The sequence below is a fragment of the Pleurodeles waltl genome, chromosome 10 (assembly GCF_031143425.1).
Source record: "Pleurodeles waltl isolate 20211129_DDA chromosome 10, aPleWal1.hap1.20221129, whole genome shotgun sequence".
NCBI lineage: Eukaryota > Metazoa > Chordata > Amphibia > Caudata > Salamandridae > Pleurodeles > Pleurodeles waltl.
In genome coordinates, this window is record NC_090449.1 from 158198893 (window position 1) to 158217360 (window position 18468).

Below are 18468 nucleotides of genomic sequence, written 5' to 3' on the forward strand. Positions count from 1 at the left end.
GTGCAGATTTTGGTCTCACTAACGTGACCCTGGAGACTGAGAGCTCACCATCTGAATCATGAACAATGAGGCATCACCTTGTGACTCTGGGAATCTGAGGCCTAACTTTGGGACTTGAGGAAAGTGAAACCTCGCCCATGGGAGACCTCTGAAGACATAGGCTTTCAGACAAAGGCTACACACATGTGAGCCTTAGTGACTGAAGTCTCAACTGGATGACCCTTAGGATTAAGGTCTTACTCGTGTCTCCAGGAAGCCAATCTTTGAGACACCTATAGAATACGCTGATGCTGTACCCATAGGACCGACGCAGATAGAGGCCCCTCACATGTAACACCTGGAGACTGTGGCCACTCTGACGTAACCCTTGAAATTAACGCCAGAGCCTAGTGACATTGTAAGGCTGTGTCCTCATCCGATGGCTCTGGGAAATTATGCTGAACACAGCTATGCACTACGTTCCACATTGATAACAGACTCTGAGATCATCACTTGCATCACTTACTTAGAACAGACAGACTCTGGTGTCACAATTACTCTCCTGGCTCAGAGCCTGCCCTCTGCTCCTTTCCTTACAAAGCAGAGCTTTTGTCCTGTCAGAACAGCTTCTGAGCTGAGACCCCTGCTTCGCATACATTTTTCTGAGACAGTCATTCGCCTCCTTCATCTTTACGCTCCAGTCAACTTGACTTCAATGTCCAGTCTCAGTGCAGTTTTCATGCTGATCTTCACATCAGTTCCTCAGTTTCAGACCTGATCCTCCCTCTTCGTTGGCTGTGATGTCAGTGACTCGCCAAGAGTTGGGAGTGACACCACTAAGCTTTGGAGTAACCATTCTCAAGCCTTGGTAAGATTCTTCCTTAATTCAGACTCTGTCACCCTTCAGGCCTGTTTTATCTCTTATCCCCGTCACCCTGCTCTGTTTCCAGAACCTATCTCTGCCTACATCCCAAACTTTACCGATCACCTCTGCATTCCCACGTGAACATTCAGCGACAGCTATAATTCCATTTAAAGATGAAGATGCACACACCTCATGAATTCCTTAGGCCCTAATGACTTCTTTAGCACATATGATAGCAGCTTGAAATTCGTGTGCTTAGGACGTCAGGTTGTGCACTATACGAAAAGGAATCATTTTTTGGCCTCAGTCCGTAAATTACTGAAATACCAATGTCCGAATCCCGACACCCCACTGCGCTTGCCTACCTAGCGCCCCCTCACCTGGAGATATAAAGTCTAGCTGTTGCTGACGATGACGAGCTTAAGGTGGCCAGTAGGCCACATGTGAGGGGAGCTTTTAAAGCAGAAGATGGGGGACTTTCATTGATAATGCTTTTGCACTAAAATAGATTAACAAGCCTGTGACCACTAACACCTCTAGGAGTGGTGATAAATTGGAAACAAGCTTGCATCAAGAGGGGCATGTGTCAAGAGGCGTTCTGTCTGCTTCTGACTGGAGCCTCGTTGCAAGGCTTTCGATGGTGGTTTCCTTTGGGGGCTGATGTACTTTCACTATACATCCGTAGATACTGAGAATATTTAAACCAGTCTAATATGGTAAATGTTGCTAGATTTTTCCTTACTGCACTAAATTCACCCCTTGCATCCTGGTTTTGGTTAAATACGTTTATTTAAACAAATGTTGTGAAAATATGAGCTCGCAAACCATGTATTCAGATGCACTGAGAATAATAGTCTGTGTATTACCCTTACTGAGGAAAGGGAGGGGTCTTGTGACCCACTAAAGACACCATGGTTTGTGAGTCAGGGCCAGGGCCACTGGAATTATGCTGCACCAAAGCATCTAAGTATGTTGCAGGGCTGACTAAATTATGCTGCATGAAAAGGCAAATTGCACAGCATAATGCAGATCATTTTTTGATAGTATTACTTTATTTTATAATTTTAACATGTGGTAATACCAACTGGGCAAAGGTTTCACCCCCATTAGCACCAGTTTAGCAGCCAAATACAGAAATAAGCAACTGAAAGATGACCATTAAATCTTTGTGACAGGCCATTCACTGCGGGCAAACATGTCACCATAGTTTTAGTAACTTGATCCGTTTGAGTTGGAAACAATTATTTTGTTAAATAGTGAATGATGGATTGTGTGGCAACATCCATAACTGTGTGAAAAGATCTGTGTGCCACATAATCACTCAGGTGTACAAAGAATGATGGCTGTTCAAAAGCCCTGCCTTATGTTGCAATTGTAACTCTGGTTTGCTGTGTACTGAGTTCAATGTAGCGCAATCAGCACCATACACCACATGTGCTTTCTCCTGAGACAGATGACTGCTGGCTCCATCACGCCTCTCTCTCTCTCCTTATGGTTCTATGTAAAAATATAAACTAATGAAATAAGGTGCTACCAAAATATTATGGCCAATACATTAAGTACCAACATATTGAAAAGATAAGGACATACTGGTAAGTATATCATTACTATCCTTAACTTCACATCTCTGTATCTTGAAGATATATCTATTGTTATGGTACATGCATTGGGAATTAAGTACACTAAACCTATGCTCATTTATATACACCTACCTTCCTTAGATTTTGGTACTCAATAGTTTGGCAATTATGTCCTGTTATCATGATACTCTGGAGTCATTAGTAAGGTGGAATACCCTCCTTGTAGAATCCACCGAGTGGGATAACCACCCTAGTGCTAAATGCCAGTCACTTGAGTGGTGGGATCACATGGATTCTCAGTAGCCAAGGGAAACTTGTCCTGTAACGAACGTTCAGTAAATATTATTGCACCGTTAATAGCATGGAGTCCAACAGTTACACATGATCATTATGATTGGGTGAAGGAAATGCAATAGTCAACGTTAGCTTGTGCTGTCACAAAGCTTTTCTATTTATACATACATCCCCAGCCCAAATTTTCAAATGGGATACCTTGTGGATCTAATTGACAATGCCACTTGCAGTCGTATGTGCCTGTCAAAACCAGATACAATACAATGCAAGTTAGTTTAGCATAACATTTGATGTTGCTTTGAAACATTGGAGACCACGCACTAGCTGTAGTATTGCAACCATTAAAACAAAATGCAGAATCAATCCATACCTTCTCTACTTTAACACTACACTGATTCCTGGAATGTACTGATATGAGTTTGATGTACAACTAATGTTTCTTTGGAGAAAAATGGAGATGAAATTGAAGGAACTTGATAGATAGTTTTATCAACTTGACTAAGAGCCTGATTTAGAACTTGGCGGACGGGTTACTCTGTCACAACGGTGACGGATATCCAGTCTGCTGAAATCTAAATCCTATTAGATGTAATGGGTCCACCAAGTTCTAAATTAGGCCCTAAATGTGGTATCAAACTCGTTTTTACATTAATGCTGTTTCATCCTTGGAAATAAAAGGATGCATTCCCAAATCATAGCATCCATTCAATTTTTGGGACAATTAGTGTTATCATAGTTTAGTGATGCCCTTTAAATGTTTCTCTGCTTGTTTTCAGTGGTGAAAGTGGGTCCGGCAAGACAGAAGCAACCAAGCTGGTCCTGCGGTACCTGGCGGCCATCAATCAGAAGCGTAATATAACGCAGCAGGTATGACTTCAATAAGCAGGCTCATGAAGACAGGAGTCCATGTTGCATATTCCCACCAAGCAGACAGAAGAAGGAAGTAAAAACAAAAAATTAAAAAAAGATGAGATTTCATGTTTTTTATGAAAACTCATCTTTCCCTATTGAAATCACTATACCCAGAGTACGTGGGTGTTTGTGATCAAGCCTTCATGCTACATCTGCAACAGCATTAGCAGCATATATATTTAAAAAACTGGGTGCAAACATTTAACAAAAATGCCAGTGAGGTGTAAGACACCCCTCTGAGTAGGTATTTATACTTGCATTTATTTACTGGACTGTGTAGAATGCTAAATGCAACCTCCCGACGTCTTCACTTGTGAGTGTAGGTAAGTTGGGACCTGACATTACAAGGAGCTGTGAAAGAGACAATATGGCGGCACATGTTTATGTATTGTCAGAGTAGAATTGCCCTTTCCAAGTGATTTGAAGTTGTCAAACGACTCCAAGGATTACCTTGTTGGCAGAGGACTGTGGGGCTGCAGCCATGATAAAGCCCAATGACATCAGCTGAAAGATGGCGGCTCCTGACATGTAGAACAAGTTAACCTTTGGCCAAAAGAGGAATCAGATTCCTCCTGATTGAATGGACACTCCGTTAGGACTAGTAAAGCAGTCTCAAACTTATCTGAGAGTATCATTTCATGTGTGCTCAATTATCTGAAGCTAGGTACCTAGTCAGTTTCAGGAGCTGGGGTAGCTGGAACCTGTACGCAATCAGAAAAGTAGTAAAAGTGAGCCCTTTAGCAACTCTGCATAAAATTTGTCAGAGGGCCACAATATTAAAGAGACTCAGGAATGCGTGTGGACTCATTTCTAATTTTCCTCTCTCTGAAGGTAAGGGACTAGCTCTTACAGTTTGAGGACCCAATTACATTTGTGACACAGGAGAGTGATGTGAGAGTTTAGTTTGGAATATTTTACTGCACTCACCCTGTATAAGTAGACACACACGCTATATGGGTTTCTCCTTCTTGAATAGAGATGTGCCAGTGTTGAGCAAATGAGCCAGTTTGTAAGCGCTAGACGACAGGCTCTTGGTGGTTGCTATCATGAGGCACTTCCCTCGCTATCGGTAGTCTATCCCTTGACACCATATATTCATGTATATACATCCCTATTTTTGATTACCTCTTGAGTTTTACCAGAGCTTGGCGAAAGCGCAAGTTATAGTTACCTTAGTCCGCGAGTTATAGTTACTTGAAATAATTCTAACTGTAACTGCTGAATTTCTATGGTTTTGTAGTAAATTCAGAACCTAACTATAACGTCCATATAACGTCCCTGTAACCTTTGTTTTTTTCAGTGAATTTCTAATGTATTTTCAACAAAGTCATTTTAATTACTAAAGGTTAATCCAACCACCGCCAGACATGGCCTTTGGCCGTGCATGGCGGGGTTGGCCACAAGGACTGGCCTGGGGCCAGGAACTGTAGCTAAGCCCTTATAGCCACCCAACCCTGTGCTACGCATGGCCTTTGACCACAGGGCATGTCTCTGTCAGTGGATCTGTGAGTGGGTGCGTTAGTGTCTGAGTGGGTTTGAAAGTGGGGGTGTGAGTATGTGAATGGGTCTAAGGGCCATAACTTCTAAAGCATTTTCCCACTGACACAGAATGGGTAAAACGATTTCATACATCTGGCCCAAGTGTGTGCATGAGTGTCTGAATGGGTGAGTGAGTGGGTGCATAAGGCTCTAAGTGCATTTATGAGTGAATGAATTAGTGTATGAATGAGTCTGTGAATTTTGTTTGTGTGCATATTCTCAAATATCCTTGAATATCCTCAAATATTCAGGGATATTTGAAGATATTGCGCATGGTGAAGAAAAATCATTTTAAACCCATAATTTGACCCACAAACACACCTATATCATACCCCTGGGGTCAGGGTACCTCCACCCTAACCCCTTATACCACTTATCATTTCTATTTTCAGCCCGGGAACCCTCTCTCATAATATAAAATGGTGGCTGCAACTTTCTTTGTGGCCAGCCAATTACAGCACTTCTTCTAGCACAAATTCATGAATATATGCGTGATTTCGAGGCTAGAGATATACAAATTTGGATTTCATTTTTTTCTCCTAAACTACTTGACGTATTTATAACAAATAACCAAAAGCACAATCTGCGTACCAACAGCAAGCTTTTTGCCAAATTTGGTGCAATTCCGTTCAGCTGTTCGAGCTGTAGTCATGTTAAAAGGTACTATGGGACTTAACATGGGAAATGCAGCTTTTTTTAATCCCACTTTTTCTCGGTCTCCGCTTGACGGATCACCCCGAATCTTTCCATACACAACAAAAATCACCAGGGCCCTTTTTTTGAAACTTTTGTGAAGATTCATCACACAGTGCCAAAGATATAAGTAAATAAAAAACACTTTTTCTATGGAAACATGGTCCGAACTCTAACTGCCTACTGGCGACTGCCACTAGGTAATAAATAAATACATATAACTAGGTACTTATAGCTAGGACCTACTTTCTATAGTAAAAGCGTTTTTTTTGCATGCCTATATCTTTGGCGTCGCTCAACAAATCTTCATGAAATTTTCCTAAAAAAATTGCCAGTCATGTGAGCTGCTGTCTGGAAGATTTCGAGGTGATCCGCCAAGCGAGGGTCGAGATAAAGGGGGGGTGAAATTTAGAGCTTTTCCAATGTTAATTTCCATAAGAAAAATTGAACAGCGATAGCGCAAAAACCACTGGACGGAATTACACCAAATTTGGCATAAATATAGCTCTTGGTCCAGAAAGAGCCTTTCTTGTTATTTGGTGTAAATCCATTCAGTAGTTTTTGAGAAATTTAGGAAAATCCAAATTTTGTATTTATAGGGACGCAAAGGATTTGCGCCCCCTAACGATCTCATGCAGAGATCTGATTGGCTGATAACACTTCAACAACAGAAGTGTTGTCAGCCATCTTGGGACTCGGCTTCAGCTTCATTCTATTTCTGGAAATAGAATTAAAAAACAACATAGAAATGAACTTAGAATACCAAAGATTACAGGAACGTTATAGTTAGACTCACATTTTAAATGTACAAAACTATAGAAATTCAGCTGTTAGAGTTATTTCAAGTAACTATAACTCGTGCCCTAAGGTAGCTGTAACTCGCAAGCCCGCCACGCATAATTCTCTCATCAATAATTTTACTGAAAATTTTACAGTGGCATTATCAATGGTGTTATAAAAGATGTCATTAGTGCTGTAATATCTGTGGTAATTAGCAGTGCATGGCGAGGATGCAAGCTATTGTTGCCTTAAATCAACCCTCCCTGGCACCCCCACAAACATGCAAAGAAAGGGGAATCCCAAAGTTTCCTCAGGCCACGGCTTGGGGTATAAGCCACAGAACTCAGGTCCTCTTGGCTCATTTTCCGGTCGCACTCCTGGGCCTCCGCTGGTCACGTCTCCTCCTCCAGTCATAGATTTCCGAGGTATGCAGGTCCCGGCCCTCCTCTGGTGTTTTCTCACTGTTTCCCTCCTACTACCTCTTCACAGGCACTGTGTCTTCTTTCAGTTCAACATCTGCGTCTTCCTTTGTCTCCTCTAACTGATGATGCTCCCCTCCCTGTTCGCTGTCCATCTTTAAACACCTCCTCTTCAGGTCTGATTCAGTCACCGCGGGGGACCCAGGCACAATGTCTAATATTTTATCTGTCCTTCCTGATGGCCCCCTCATGGTGGCCATGTTGGATTCCCCACTACACCACCCAACTGCGTGCCATGTACAGCTTTCAGCTGTGGGCAGTGGGGGATGGCTGCAGAGTCTGGTGGCCAGGTCCTTCAACAAATCCCCTATAACAACACCAACCCCTGCGGTACACACGACCTTTGGACTTGCGCTGTGGGGTTAGCTTGTGGCCAGGCTCTGTGGTAAACCAACTTCACACTCCAAAACCCGCGGCACTCATGGCTGACCCGATTTGGAGCTTAAAGGGGCAACATTGTATATATATTTAAGGGGGGGGTGCCATGGCCACCCGGGCCCTGGGGACCACCACCCCCCTGAGGCCAAATACATTTTTTGGAAAAGAAGGGGGGGGCACATGTTCCTGGGTGCCAAGTGCACCCAGTATAAAGTTATGGGGATTGCCGGAAGAGCCTGAAGTCCTCAGCGGTCACAGCTGTCTCCTGTCTCCTGCGGGGAGCTAGCATTGCTCCAGCACAGAGGGAGCTGCTGCAAATAGCAGCTCCCTGCGTGCAGGAGCAATGTTTTCATCACTTTACCTGTCTGCATGTTAGAGGGCAGGGAAATAGATTAAACTCTGTTTTCAGCAAGGGGGGGCATTTTTAAAGCAAAAGCAAACAGCTACCTCCCAAGGGTGAGTACCTCGGTAGGTAGCAGGAGTTGGCCCTGGAGAGGGGTGGTCCTCAGTTCCATGTATGGCTCCTAGGAGGGGTGCTGTGCCCCCCCTTCTTTTCTCTTTGGCCCTAGGGAGGTGGTGGTCCCCGGGGCCCGGAGAGGTCCACAGGACTCACTATTCATTTTTTAATATGTTGGCCCACGGAGGTGATGGCCTCCGGGGCACAGGGGGGCCGCACCCTCCCTGCATAGCTATTATGTTTAGCCCCAGGGAGGTGGCCCTGTGCACCCCCTCCTATTTTTAGCCCCTAATGCCCCCGGGACATGGCTCACCCATGGGCCAAATACATTTACAGCGCAGAAGACCTTGCCTTTTAAAAAAAATCTCAGAAAAATCTGTGAATCCATCTGTGGATGTTTCTGAGAAATAAAATGAATACTTTTCAGCCCTGACGGAGCCCTAGAGGGACGCCTGAAACCCGGCTAGGGGCTCAGGGCATTCCTACTCTGGCCCCTTTTGTTTTTGTGGCATTTTGTTTTTGGGACTCAGCTGAAGCCAAGTCCCAAACTGGCTGCCAACACTTCCTTGTTGAAGCGTTGGCAGCCAGTCAGATCTCAGCATGAGATCACTGAGATCCGCGGATCCTCAGCATCCCTAGATATCAATATTTTTTAACCTTTAATATCTAAGAAACTACTCAACAGATTCATACCAAATCACAAACAGAACTATCTGTGCACCAAGATCTAGCTTCCTGCCAAGTTTGGTGCTATTCCGTTCAGCAGTTTGGGCTGTACGTGTGTCTAAAGACCCTATGAGAAAGTGAATGGGCAAAACGCGTTTTGGGGCCCTGACTTTTTCTAAGCCCCGCTTGACAAAACACCCTGAAGCTTTCAGGACAGCAGCTCAGACGACTGTCATATGCATTTTGAAACTTTTGTGAAGATTTGTCAAGTCATTGGCAAAACAAAAACATTCTTCCTATGGAAACCAGGTCCTAACTATAAGTACTTACTGGCTGCAAAGGAAAGATGGAGGGGTCCCTGAGGCAGAAATGTGCCCACAATTCTTTTTGGGCTGATATGTGGATCCACCATGGGTCTCAGTGCAGCACCCAGTGTAAATTCACGTAGGATCCATTGATCCGGAGCTCATTGGAAAAAAATACATCCACTTACACACTCACTCACCCACCCTGGATAGGATTACATGTAGGGTTGGCTGCACGTGGAGGCTTGGACGCAGGACCTGGCCAACTTCTCACTGTGTTAAAAAAACGAAGAAATTCACTGAAAATAACAAGGTTGCAGGGACGTGATAGTTAGGAATTAGCAATTTAAAAAACCTTAGAAATTCACTAAAAAACAATGGTTACTGGGACATTATAGTTAGGTTCAGAATGTACATGTACAAAACCATAGCAATTCAGCTGTTATAGTTAGAGCTATTTCAAGTAACTATAACTCATGCCCTAAGGTACCTATAACTCGCTCTCTTGCCATGCACAGCTTATTACCCCACACATTACAACACTCATAGCATCTTATATGACGTTATTGATAATATCTCAGCAACATTTGCTGTTACATTATCAATGAGAAAACTGTGCATGGCGGGAGCCCAAGTTATAGTTACTTTGGGGCACAAGCTGTAGTTACGTGAAATAACTATAACAGCTGAATTTCTATAGTTTTGTGTGTAAATTCTGTACCTAACTATATTGTCCCTAGAACCTTTGTTTTTTAATGAATTTCTAAGGTTTTTTAAATGCTAATTCCTAAATACAACGTCCCTGTAACCTTTGATTTTTTTCAGTGAAAAAAATACATATATATATATCTATCTATATATATATATATATATATATATATATATATATATATATATATATATATATATATATATATATATATATATCCAGCTCCTGGTCAGCCTTAACAGTGACATTCCATCCAGTCTTCACTATAATCCATGTATGAAACTGTGGTTGAAGAAGCAGTAATTATCTCAAATGCCACGAAGAGTAAAACAAAGCTGATGGCCGTTACTTGCCATGCTAATCTATGTCTTAATGTTTTTTTTGGCCAACTGAATTGAGTCTTTTTCTAATGCCTTTGAAATCTTTTAAATGCCTAGAAATCAGGGTGGATGAAGAACTTTCACTTCCAAATCAGATCATTTTATAGATAACTACATATTCAAACCACTTCAAACTGCTAATGAAAATCACTGCATACCTCAGTGAACGCCATAGAGGAGGGGTTGTTCAACCTTCCCTGGTTCTGCACTTGACTTCACCAGTTCCTCACATGCAAGTCCTCTAACTTGTTTTTTTAACAGAATGTAAGTCATTAAGAATACTCCAGTCAAACTGATACTAAGGGCCTGATTTAGATATTGGCGGATGGGTTGCTCTGTCACAACGGTGACTGATATACTTTTTAACAAAATCTAAATCATATTATTTCCTATGGGATTTAGATTTCGGCAGACGGGATATCCATCATCGTTGTGACTGGGTAACCCATCCGCCAATATCTAAATCAGGCCAAGGTGTCACTCGCTTTGGTCATCTTACCCTTTTCTTAGAAAAACTTCCTATTCGCAAAAAGATGCATTTTAAAGTTGTTTGCAGAGTTAAGCTGGCTCTATATGAACATGCACCACAATTAATCAGCAAATGTTTAAAAAGATGCTTTGCATTGAAACTCTAAACTCCTCAACAGCTAATCTGCTTATTCATTGATTTAACAAATGAAGATTAGGTGATTCTAGCTTCTCAGTCCTAATTACAAAAATTTGAAATGCTTTGATCTTAGCTCAGCCTCATGTGCCAGGAAAGTTGTTTTCTTCGGTCCAAGTGCTAAGAAACCTCTGTTTATGAGTGCTTTACCAAATCAATGTATAACAGAACACAATACGCTCACAGATCCCAGATGAGACCCCATTCCAGTATTATCTGAGAGGCTGCATAGGAGAGACGTACCTATGACACATGAGATATCGATTAATAATGCACCAGGCAACCTAAATTGATTACAAAATCGGTGCCTGGTGGCTCTGGGAGAGTTTGTAGGGTTAGAAGGGCAAGAGGCTATCAGCACCCGTGATAGGTAGCTATCAGGGTAGGATTTAGGTTAGTGCAGTTATAGGTATTAAACTGTGAATACTACATGCAGCAATTTTGAAAACTGAAAAGCGGTATGATGAGGAAGATAAACTGATAAGATAGTAACAGCTGCACTAAAATTCAAGAAAAAAAAAGAGAACAGAATGGTCGACACTATTAAAAGCTGTAGAAAGTATAAGAAGAATGAGGAGAGAGAATCATTTGGAGAGATGCTTAGAAGTTAGAACGTTAGGGACAGACTGAAGGGCCGGCTGTAGAGGGGCAATAGGAGAAAGAAGAGGATGAGGGTTAATATTTTGGGAGAGCTTTTGGCCATTTTTAGGAAGAATTGAGGGGTTCTTTTAAGAATAGAGATTCGTAGTGTGGTTCAAAGAGTCTGGACATTTTTGCCTACGAAGAGAGAGATTTTAAAGCACAGGAGGCAAGGAAGGACAGGATACAGTGTGAGAATAATGAAAAATTGAAAAAAATCAACTGAAGGAAATTTAGGTCCATCAGTGATGGGTGCTGCGAGAAGAGGTGCGGTGGGTGCTGTAGAACCCCCAGAATAGTCATGCCGAAGTTCAGAACGTGAGTGAGCGATAAAGATGATCTTAGTTTTTTCATCTTATTATATTTGCTGCTCTTGATATACGTAGTCAAATCTCAAGCTGTCTTTTCTGACAACTTGCTGCTTATGCTTTTGACATTGAGATTGGTGTTTACTTTTCTTTGCAAAGTGAGGCGATTGTAAAACGAACTATATGACATTCTTGCTGGAGTACAGGGAGTGTGAAAGGTAAGGCTGTAGGGTGTCATTTTGTTTCTAACACAATAAAATATATATACTTGTAAATTAGCTGTACAAATTACCTGTACAATTACTTCAAAATATATCAGCAGTTAGGAAAAAACAACTGAATCACATTTGTAGTCTGAAGTGTGACGAAAACAAGTATGATAATATGATCAAAACAAATTAATACATCTGATGATGCACAAATGAAACATTGCTTTAACCTCATGTCCACATATTATCTTTGGGAGCTATATAGTTTTACCAATCTTTCTTTGTAATTTTGGCGGCTATTCCACTGGACACTGTGCTGACCGTAAATGACAGTATACTACTAAAAGACACCACCAGCTACATACCACACGCTTACCAGTCTTCTGCTGAATACATGTGGCACACGTTCTGTGTGTGACGCTTTTTTCAAAATCCTGATGACTTCAGTGATGTAACATTAATGCCTGCACCCCAAACTCTGAAAATTGTTTCAGCATCACTGCTATCAGTACGGCGACGCTGGACTCAGTAGTAAGATATAATGGAGGAAGTGAAAACAGAGATGACAAAATGCTAGAAGGCACTAGTGAGGGTTAAGGAAATGAGCCACAAATGAAGAAGTTGTTATGAAGGTGCCAGAGGCAGAAGCAGGTGAGCAGGGAATAGAGGACGACTTGGTAAGGCAAACATGATGTGTTTGAGACGAAAGACTGAGGTGAGAAGAAAGTGATACTTCAGCTTATCAGCCGCCAGCAGAGCTGATTCATCTGAGCTGTGAAGAGGATGGTGTGTGAGATCACAGGGAGCAGGTACATATTTCTAAATTATTCCAGCACTGTAGGAGGATTGAGTGTTGGGATGAGCGTCATCTGGGATGGTTGTGAAAATTAGGAGGGAGGATGCTGCTGCTCCACTGCAAATTGGGCAGGGAACGGATGGACTGACGCAGCTGCATTTAGGTTGAAAGAAGAAAAGGAATCCAGCTAAGAGTGAAATAAGAAATAGTTGAGCAGGCAGAGAAGTGCCATGCAGATATGAAGTTAGGGTGAGGTGACAAGGGTAAGAGCAATGCTCGGAAGGATAAGATAAATGTTGGTGCCCATTGCTATGTAGGAAGCTACAGAAAGAAAGGATATAGGAATAATAATGGAAATCCAGAAATGTTTGAAAACTATGATTACATCATTGCACTACACTATATATGTTCTCATCAATTTGAAAGACTCATTTTGAACACTAGGCACAGCGACGGCCATCGCAAATATCAGGGGCTGGGGCAGGGGCGAGAAGGATTGGGGGGGACAAATAATAAAATGTTTAAAAAACGAAGACTTACTGTTCCCGCTGCCTCTGTCTCCTGCCGCCTCAGTTGTCGCTTCTTTCCTGTTCTGGTGTCCCAGCATTCACTTGGATTCCATAACAGGCTCCCCAGCAATATTGGCGCTGCTTTCATGTTAAACCTAGCATGAAAGCAGAGTCAGGATTGGTCAGAGCAGCTCGGACTGCCGCTCAGACACAACCTGGGGCCTGGGCCGTTTCTCCAGCCGGGCTGTACACAACCGGGCTTTAGAAACCTAGGTGCACATGCCAACCACACATGCGCACTTAGTGCACTTGATTCCTTATCCCACCTCCCATGGCCCAGCCCCGCCCCTCCCTTCACACGCTGGCTAAGCCAGCAGCAGAAAAATAAAACAATATTTAAGTATCATTTTAATTTTCTGCTGCTGGCTCTTAGCCAGGGGGAGATGCTTGTCCGCCATTGCGGAGGAGACGCTCCTGACTAGGTATATATGTGTACGTAAAATGTGATCTATTTCATTCTCATTGGGCGATGGGCAACGTTCATTTAACAAAATATTTGGTGCACGCTCAAAAGTAAATGACGTTGGATCAAACATATTTATGTTATTAATGTTTCATGGAAGTTTTTAAATTTAAAAGGGACATAAAATGCTATCAATATTTCGATCAAACCGTCCAAAAAATCTAAATGCTATTTATGATGGAAAAGTGTAAATGTCCCTAGGAAACCCGCCAAAAGACACTTGATCTAATCCCACCATATTGTTTCTGCAGCAAGTGAAATCAAAATTTGAAATATTTTTTTCGAAAATATTTACTCCAAAATGTAGACTTGTAAAATCACCCCTTACATAATATTCACGTACAAAAATTTTGATCTGCATCTAACCTCACTGTAAATCACTTTTTCTTAAAATATGGTAAGACTAGAAGTAGAAGAGTAAACTAACGAAGTCCTAATATATGTGGGGAATGAGCTTGGCTGAATGCAGCAATTAAAGTTCGAAAGCGATGTAAGGAAATATTTATCTATGGTAGACCTGTTGGCACCGTACTTTTTTCAGTCTCAGTTTTCCTAACGTGGCGTCGTGCCCGTCTGTAGCATGGTTGCTAATGGGCCCAGTCTTTTGTTATGATAGGTCGCATTGAATTGTTGACTAATTAATGAGCCGCTTATCAGACAGAAGTTCATATAATACTGTCTTGGAATTCCTTTACAAAGCTCAGGGCACGGGCAGAAGGATGCAACGAGACTAGTACAGTGAAGGAAACAGAAAGAGAGAAAATAAAAGGGGTGAAAAGACAAAGAGAAAACGAGAGAAAGGCACATAGAAAGAGCAAACAGCACCATGGGTGGGTGAATGGATGGGAAGGTGAAAAGATAGATGAATGGATCGGTGGTTAAATGGATTGAGGAGCGGAAGGACTGATGGATGGATGACGGATGGAATTAAGATGGCTGAACAGCGACATATTCAGTAAGATATGGTGCTTTTCGGCTCTCTGCCTGTGCTGGTGCATTTGAGGCTGCCAGGCATCTACAAAGGCTCCCTTCCACTTTGATTCAAGGGTGCCTGTGTTATGGGCAGGACTGTTTTTAATGTAGGAAGAGATACCTTCCTGCACAAAAACAATCGTAAGAGGCAGTTTTCTCTTTCTGTATGTAAGGCAGAACGCATCACACATAAAAAGTGGGAATAACGAGGCAAAATAAATATATTTCTCCTTGTTATGCCATGGTAAGGGTGGCGGGTTTACTAATTTCAGTAAATCTGGGATTGTGTCAAACTCCATGGGTGAATGGAGAGGAACGCCCATGCTCAACCCATGGAACGCCTACCACTACGAAATGTAATGCAACACAGCTCAAGCCACTGCATTGTACTATCTTTCTTTTCTAAGTGATGCAGGGCTGGGAAAATCACCTGTTGTGTGGCACCGTAAATCATACTTAAGGCTTTGCGTTACCTTGCATCGCACAAGGTGATTCAAGAACAACGCAAAGGCTTAGTAAGTATGGGCCATGGTGCAACAAGTAGGATATTTTAGCTTTCTGTCAAGTTCCTTGTTTTTACTTGGAATGCATCAGCTCTGGCATGCTGCCTCTACTGATTCTTCTGAACCCCATGAACCTCTTTTCTTCTACGTTTTCTGCACCTATAGCTTGAAGGGTGTTATTTTCTCTGACTCTGCTTTCCTAATCTGGAGACAAATTTCTCTTTACTGAAAGACTCAGTTTCTACAATTGCACCAGACTGCAAACTGGCACTAGTGCTGTGGAGATCTTCCTTCTAAACCGTGAGAGGAACAGTTTAACTAGACTGACACTTGATTTCCCTATAAATTGAAGGAACATACATGCATGTTACAGCCTGTATCTAATCTGTGTGTTCTACCAGTGGCATAACACAAAATGATGAGAACCCCCCGCCCATGTCAGAATGTTCTGTGGGACCTTAAGTCTTCCATATCTCACAGATATTCGTTTGCAGTGGGCTGAAAGCAGGCGTCTCCACAGTTATATCGTGAGCTGCCAGTAGATCTCCAGCTCCCTTTGAGTAGCTCTTCTGTGTGCAGCCCAACTACAGATGCTTTTTCTTGGGTGAATTATTATATGTATACATAGATTAAAAATCACATATTCTATATTCAAATGTGTGTATTTTCAGTATTCATAAGGTGTTGTTTAGAGAAAAGTGGCTGAATTTTCAAAATGCATTTAAAGCTATTATTTAAGTAAGAGAAATGTATTGCTTACATTATTACCTTGATGCCAGGGGAGTAGCAGTGGGCTGTTTGTGTATCACACATTAGCGGTATTGCAAAATGAAAATTATTTTTTTTCTTTACTGCTGTCAGTTCAGCCTAATGCACCAATTTGATCAATGCTGACAGTCTTGGATAGGGTGATCACTGCTGCTTCACTAATATTAATGGCTTGGGATGACTTTTACTGAACATAAGTAGCTTTTTTTGAAGAAGAAGTTGGAGACCCCTTCTCGAGAGATTTGGGAGTCCCTAGAGAGCTGGTCTCACTCCTGCACCACAGCAGCTGTGCTATGGCCCTTTGTTCTGTCTTTTCTCTAGTAAATTACAAAGGAAGTCAAACTCTGATCCACATAGTATCATCTTGGGGTCACCCACACCCAGCACATTTTATGTGGTCATCAGTCACTACCTGTAAAGTGAAGTGGTCAATGTGCCACTCCTTTCAAACTCTCCTGTCCTTATTGCTCCTATGTACACAGATTCTCACTCCCTTAATCTAGGGTTAAATCTTTTCACTGACAATCCCTAATTAAACTTATTATTTGGGTATATGTGGGTATATGCAGGTGATCTAATTATTAATATTTTTATTAATATTTTTATCCAAAAGAAACACAACATTCACATATACCAGGGCATCTGTTAATGCCTCCTTGTATTACATTGTGGCAGCTAGACAGTTTATCTAAAGCTCAGAGAAAACCACTAGGTAATAGGGGGCCGCTACTCTTCTTGCCAGCAGTAGAAGGTTGGCCAGCACCTCTGTTCGTGCACACCCCCACCCCGGGCACAACCCCCAAGCAAACTAAGCACCTCAGCAGGAGGCAGAAGGCATCAGGTTTCAACAGGATGCACATTCTGGAGCTGCTGTGGGGGAATGCAAGCCCCATAACACTCCACAGAGCCCAGGAGGAGGAGAAGAAGGGGCTCCACTTTTTTTCAGTGCACTTCTAAGTGCAGGAAGACCCTAAGGGGTGGGATAGGCATTCTGCTGTTGTTGCGGGGGACTGCGAGCCCCAGAATACACTACAGAGTCCAGGCGGAGAAAGGGCTCCAATGTTTTCAGCGTGCTTCAAAGCACAGGAAGAGCTGCGGGTGCCGGACGTGCATTTTGCTGCCACTGTGGGTAACTGCAAGCCCCAAGTACACCACTGAGCCCAGTGGGAGGATGAGGAGGAGAAACTCTACTGTTTTCTCAGTACTTTCAAGTGCAGCAAGACCTGTGTGGTGCAGGACATGCCCGAGTAAAGAACTGGTCTGCGCCCCTTAGAGCCCAGTATAGGCCAGATCCGGTCCCCCCTCGTGGTCACTTTGTATTGTGGACATATTCATAAGTGATTGCTGCTTATCTCTGGTTTTGGTTTTGCCCTTGCTGATCTGTTGGCAACCGTATTTGCACCCCTACTAGTTGCTTCCTGTGTTCTTCACTGTCTGGGTAATTTTTTCTTCTCCTTTGTTTTATGATGGAGAAGTGCAAGCTTGCAGGGTTAAGACTCACCCACATCAGAAATATCACCACAATGGATCGATAGATGGAAAAAACACTGATTTTTTTTTAATGGGATGTGGAGATTATTGATAAGGAGATTCAGCTGGCTGAGAGACATTTATCGCTCAAGCTGGAAAGTGACGGTGCTCCTGGCATTCCCTAAAGCAGGTCAACCAAAAGGACTGAAACCCTAGGTTCTAGCTCCTCTTCCCCTAATTCTAACAAGGTCCCCTCAGACAGAAACCCCTCTGTACCACCCCAGACACCGGTGTGTGCTGTGAAGCGGCTCAGGTGGGAGAGAGCCATTAAAAACCCAAAAGCTACTGACTCTAGATTTAGAAGTTTGTCTGCACCATGGCTCGCCTCACCTTTAACTGCTTTTCAGGATTATATAGGCTACTTTAGGAACACTTTAATTAAGGGCTTGTGTTGTGTGGTTCCTTTTTTGGTAATAAGACTGTGTGTTTAGGGTGGCAGCACCTCGAGTGTGAGTGACTGAGTCGATCCCACACTGTCTGGAAACTGCCGACCTAACTTCTGTGTAGCCGGCAGCACCTCACCTACCCTTAAAAGGATGAGGTGATTTGTGGCAACCTAAACCTGACACTCTGTCTCCTCAGGGAAGCCATAATAAATGGATTGTACCTGTTTTCTTGAGTTACCCAAAGTCTCACACACGCCACAGCAGAATAAAGATGTAAAAATGTATTTCAATGCATTTATTGAAGCAGTTGCATCGTATTGTAAAAAGAATGGGCTGCGATAATTAGGCAGATAAAACATTATCAGTGTTCATTCTTGCAATCAGTTTGAAGAAGATAAACAACCCCACAATTTTGTATGATCCTAAAAGTCTAGAGATTCCTACCTACACCTTATGTCTAGAAACCTGGGAGCTTAGCAGTGGTAACCCGCTGCTTTTCCCAATATAAGGGAAGGATCCCAACCCCTTACCTGAAACAGTAGGCAAGGGTCTGCCTGTTGTCTGGTTAGCAATCTTCGCAGGTAGCTGAAGAGATCAGCGAAGCTGTCAGTGGAATGGTGTTCGTCCCGGATGTCCATGACTGGA

At 42.6% G+C, this 18468-nt stretch overlaps 1 protein-coding gene across 1 annotated transcript in view; it reads left to right on the top strand.

The window, feature by feature from the left end:
- Positions 1–18468, top strand: part of MYO15A (myosin XVA) — a 761224-nt gene that overhangs the window by 95647 nt on the left and 647109 nt on the right. The window contains exon 7 of the mRNA XM_069212299.1: positions 3495–3585. Within this exon, the coding sequence (XP_069068400.1) occupies positions 3495–3585 (91 nt within the window). The remainder of the gene's footprint in view (positions 1–3494; positions 3586–18468) is intronic.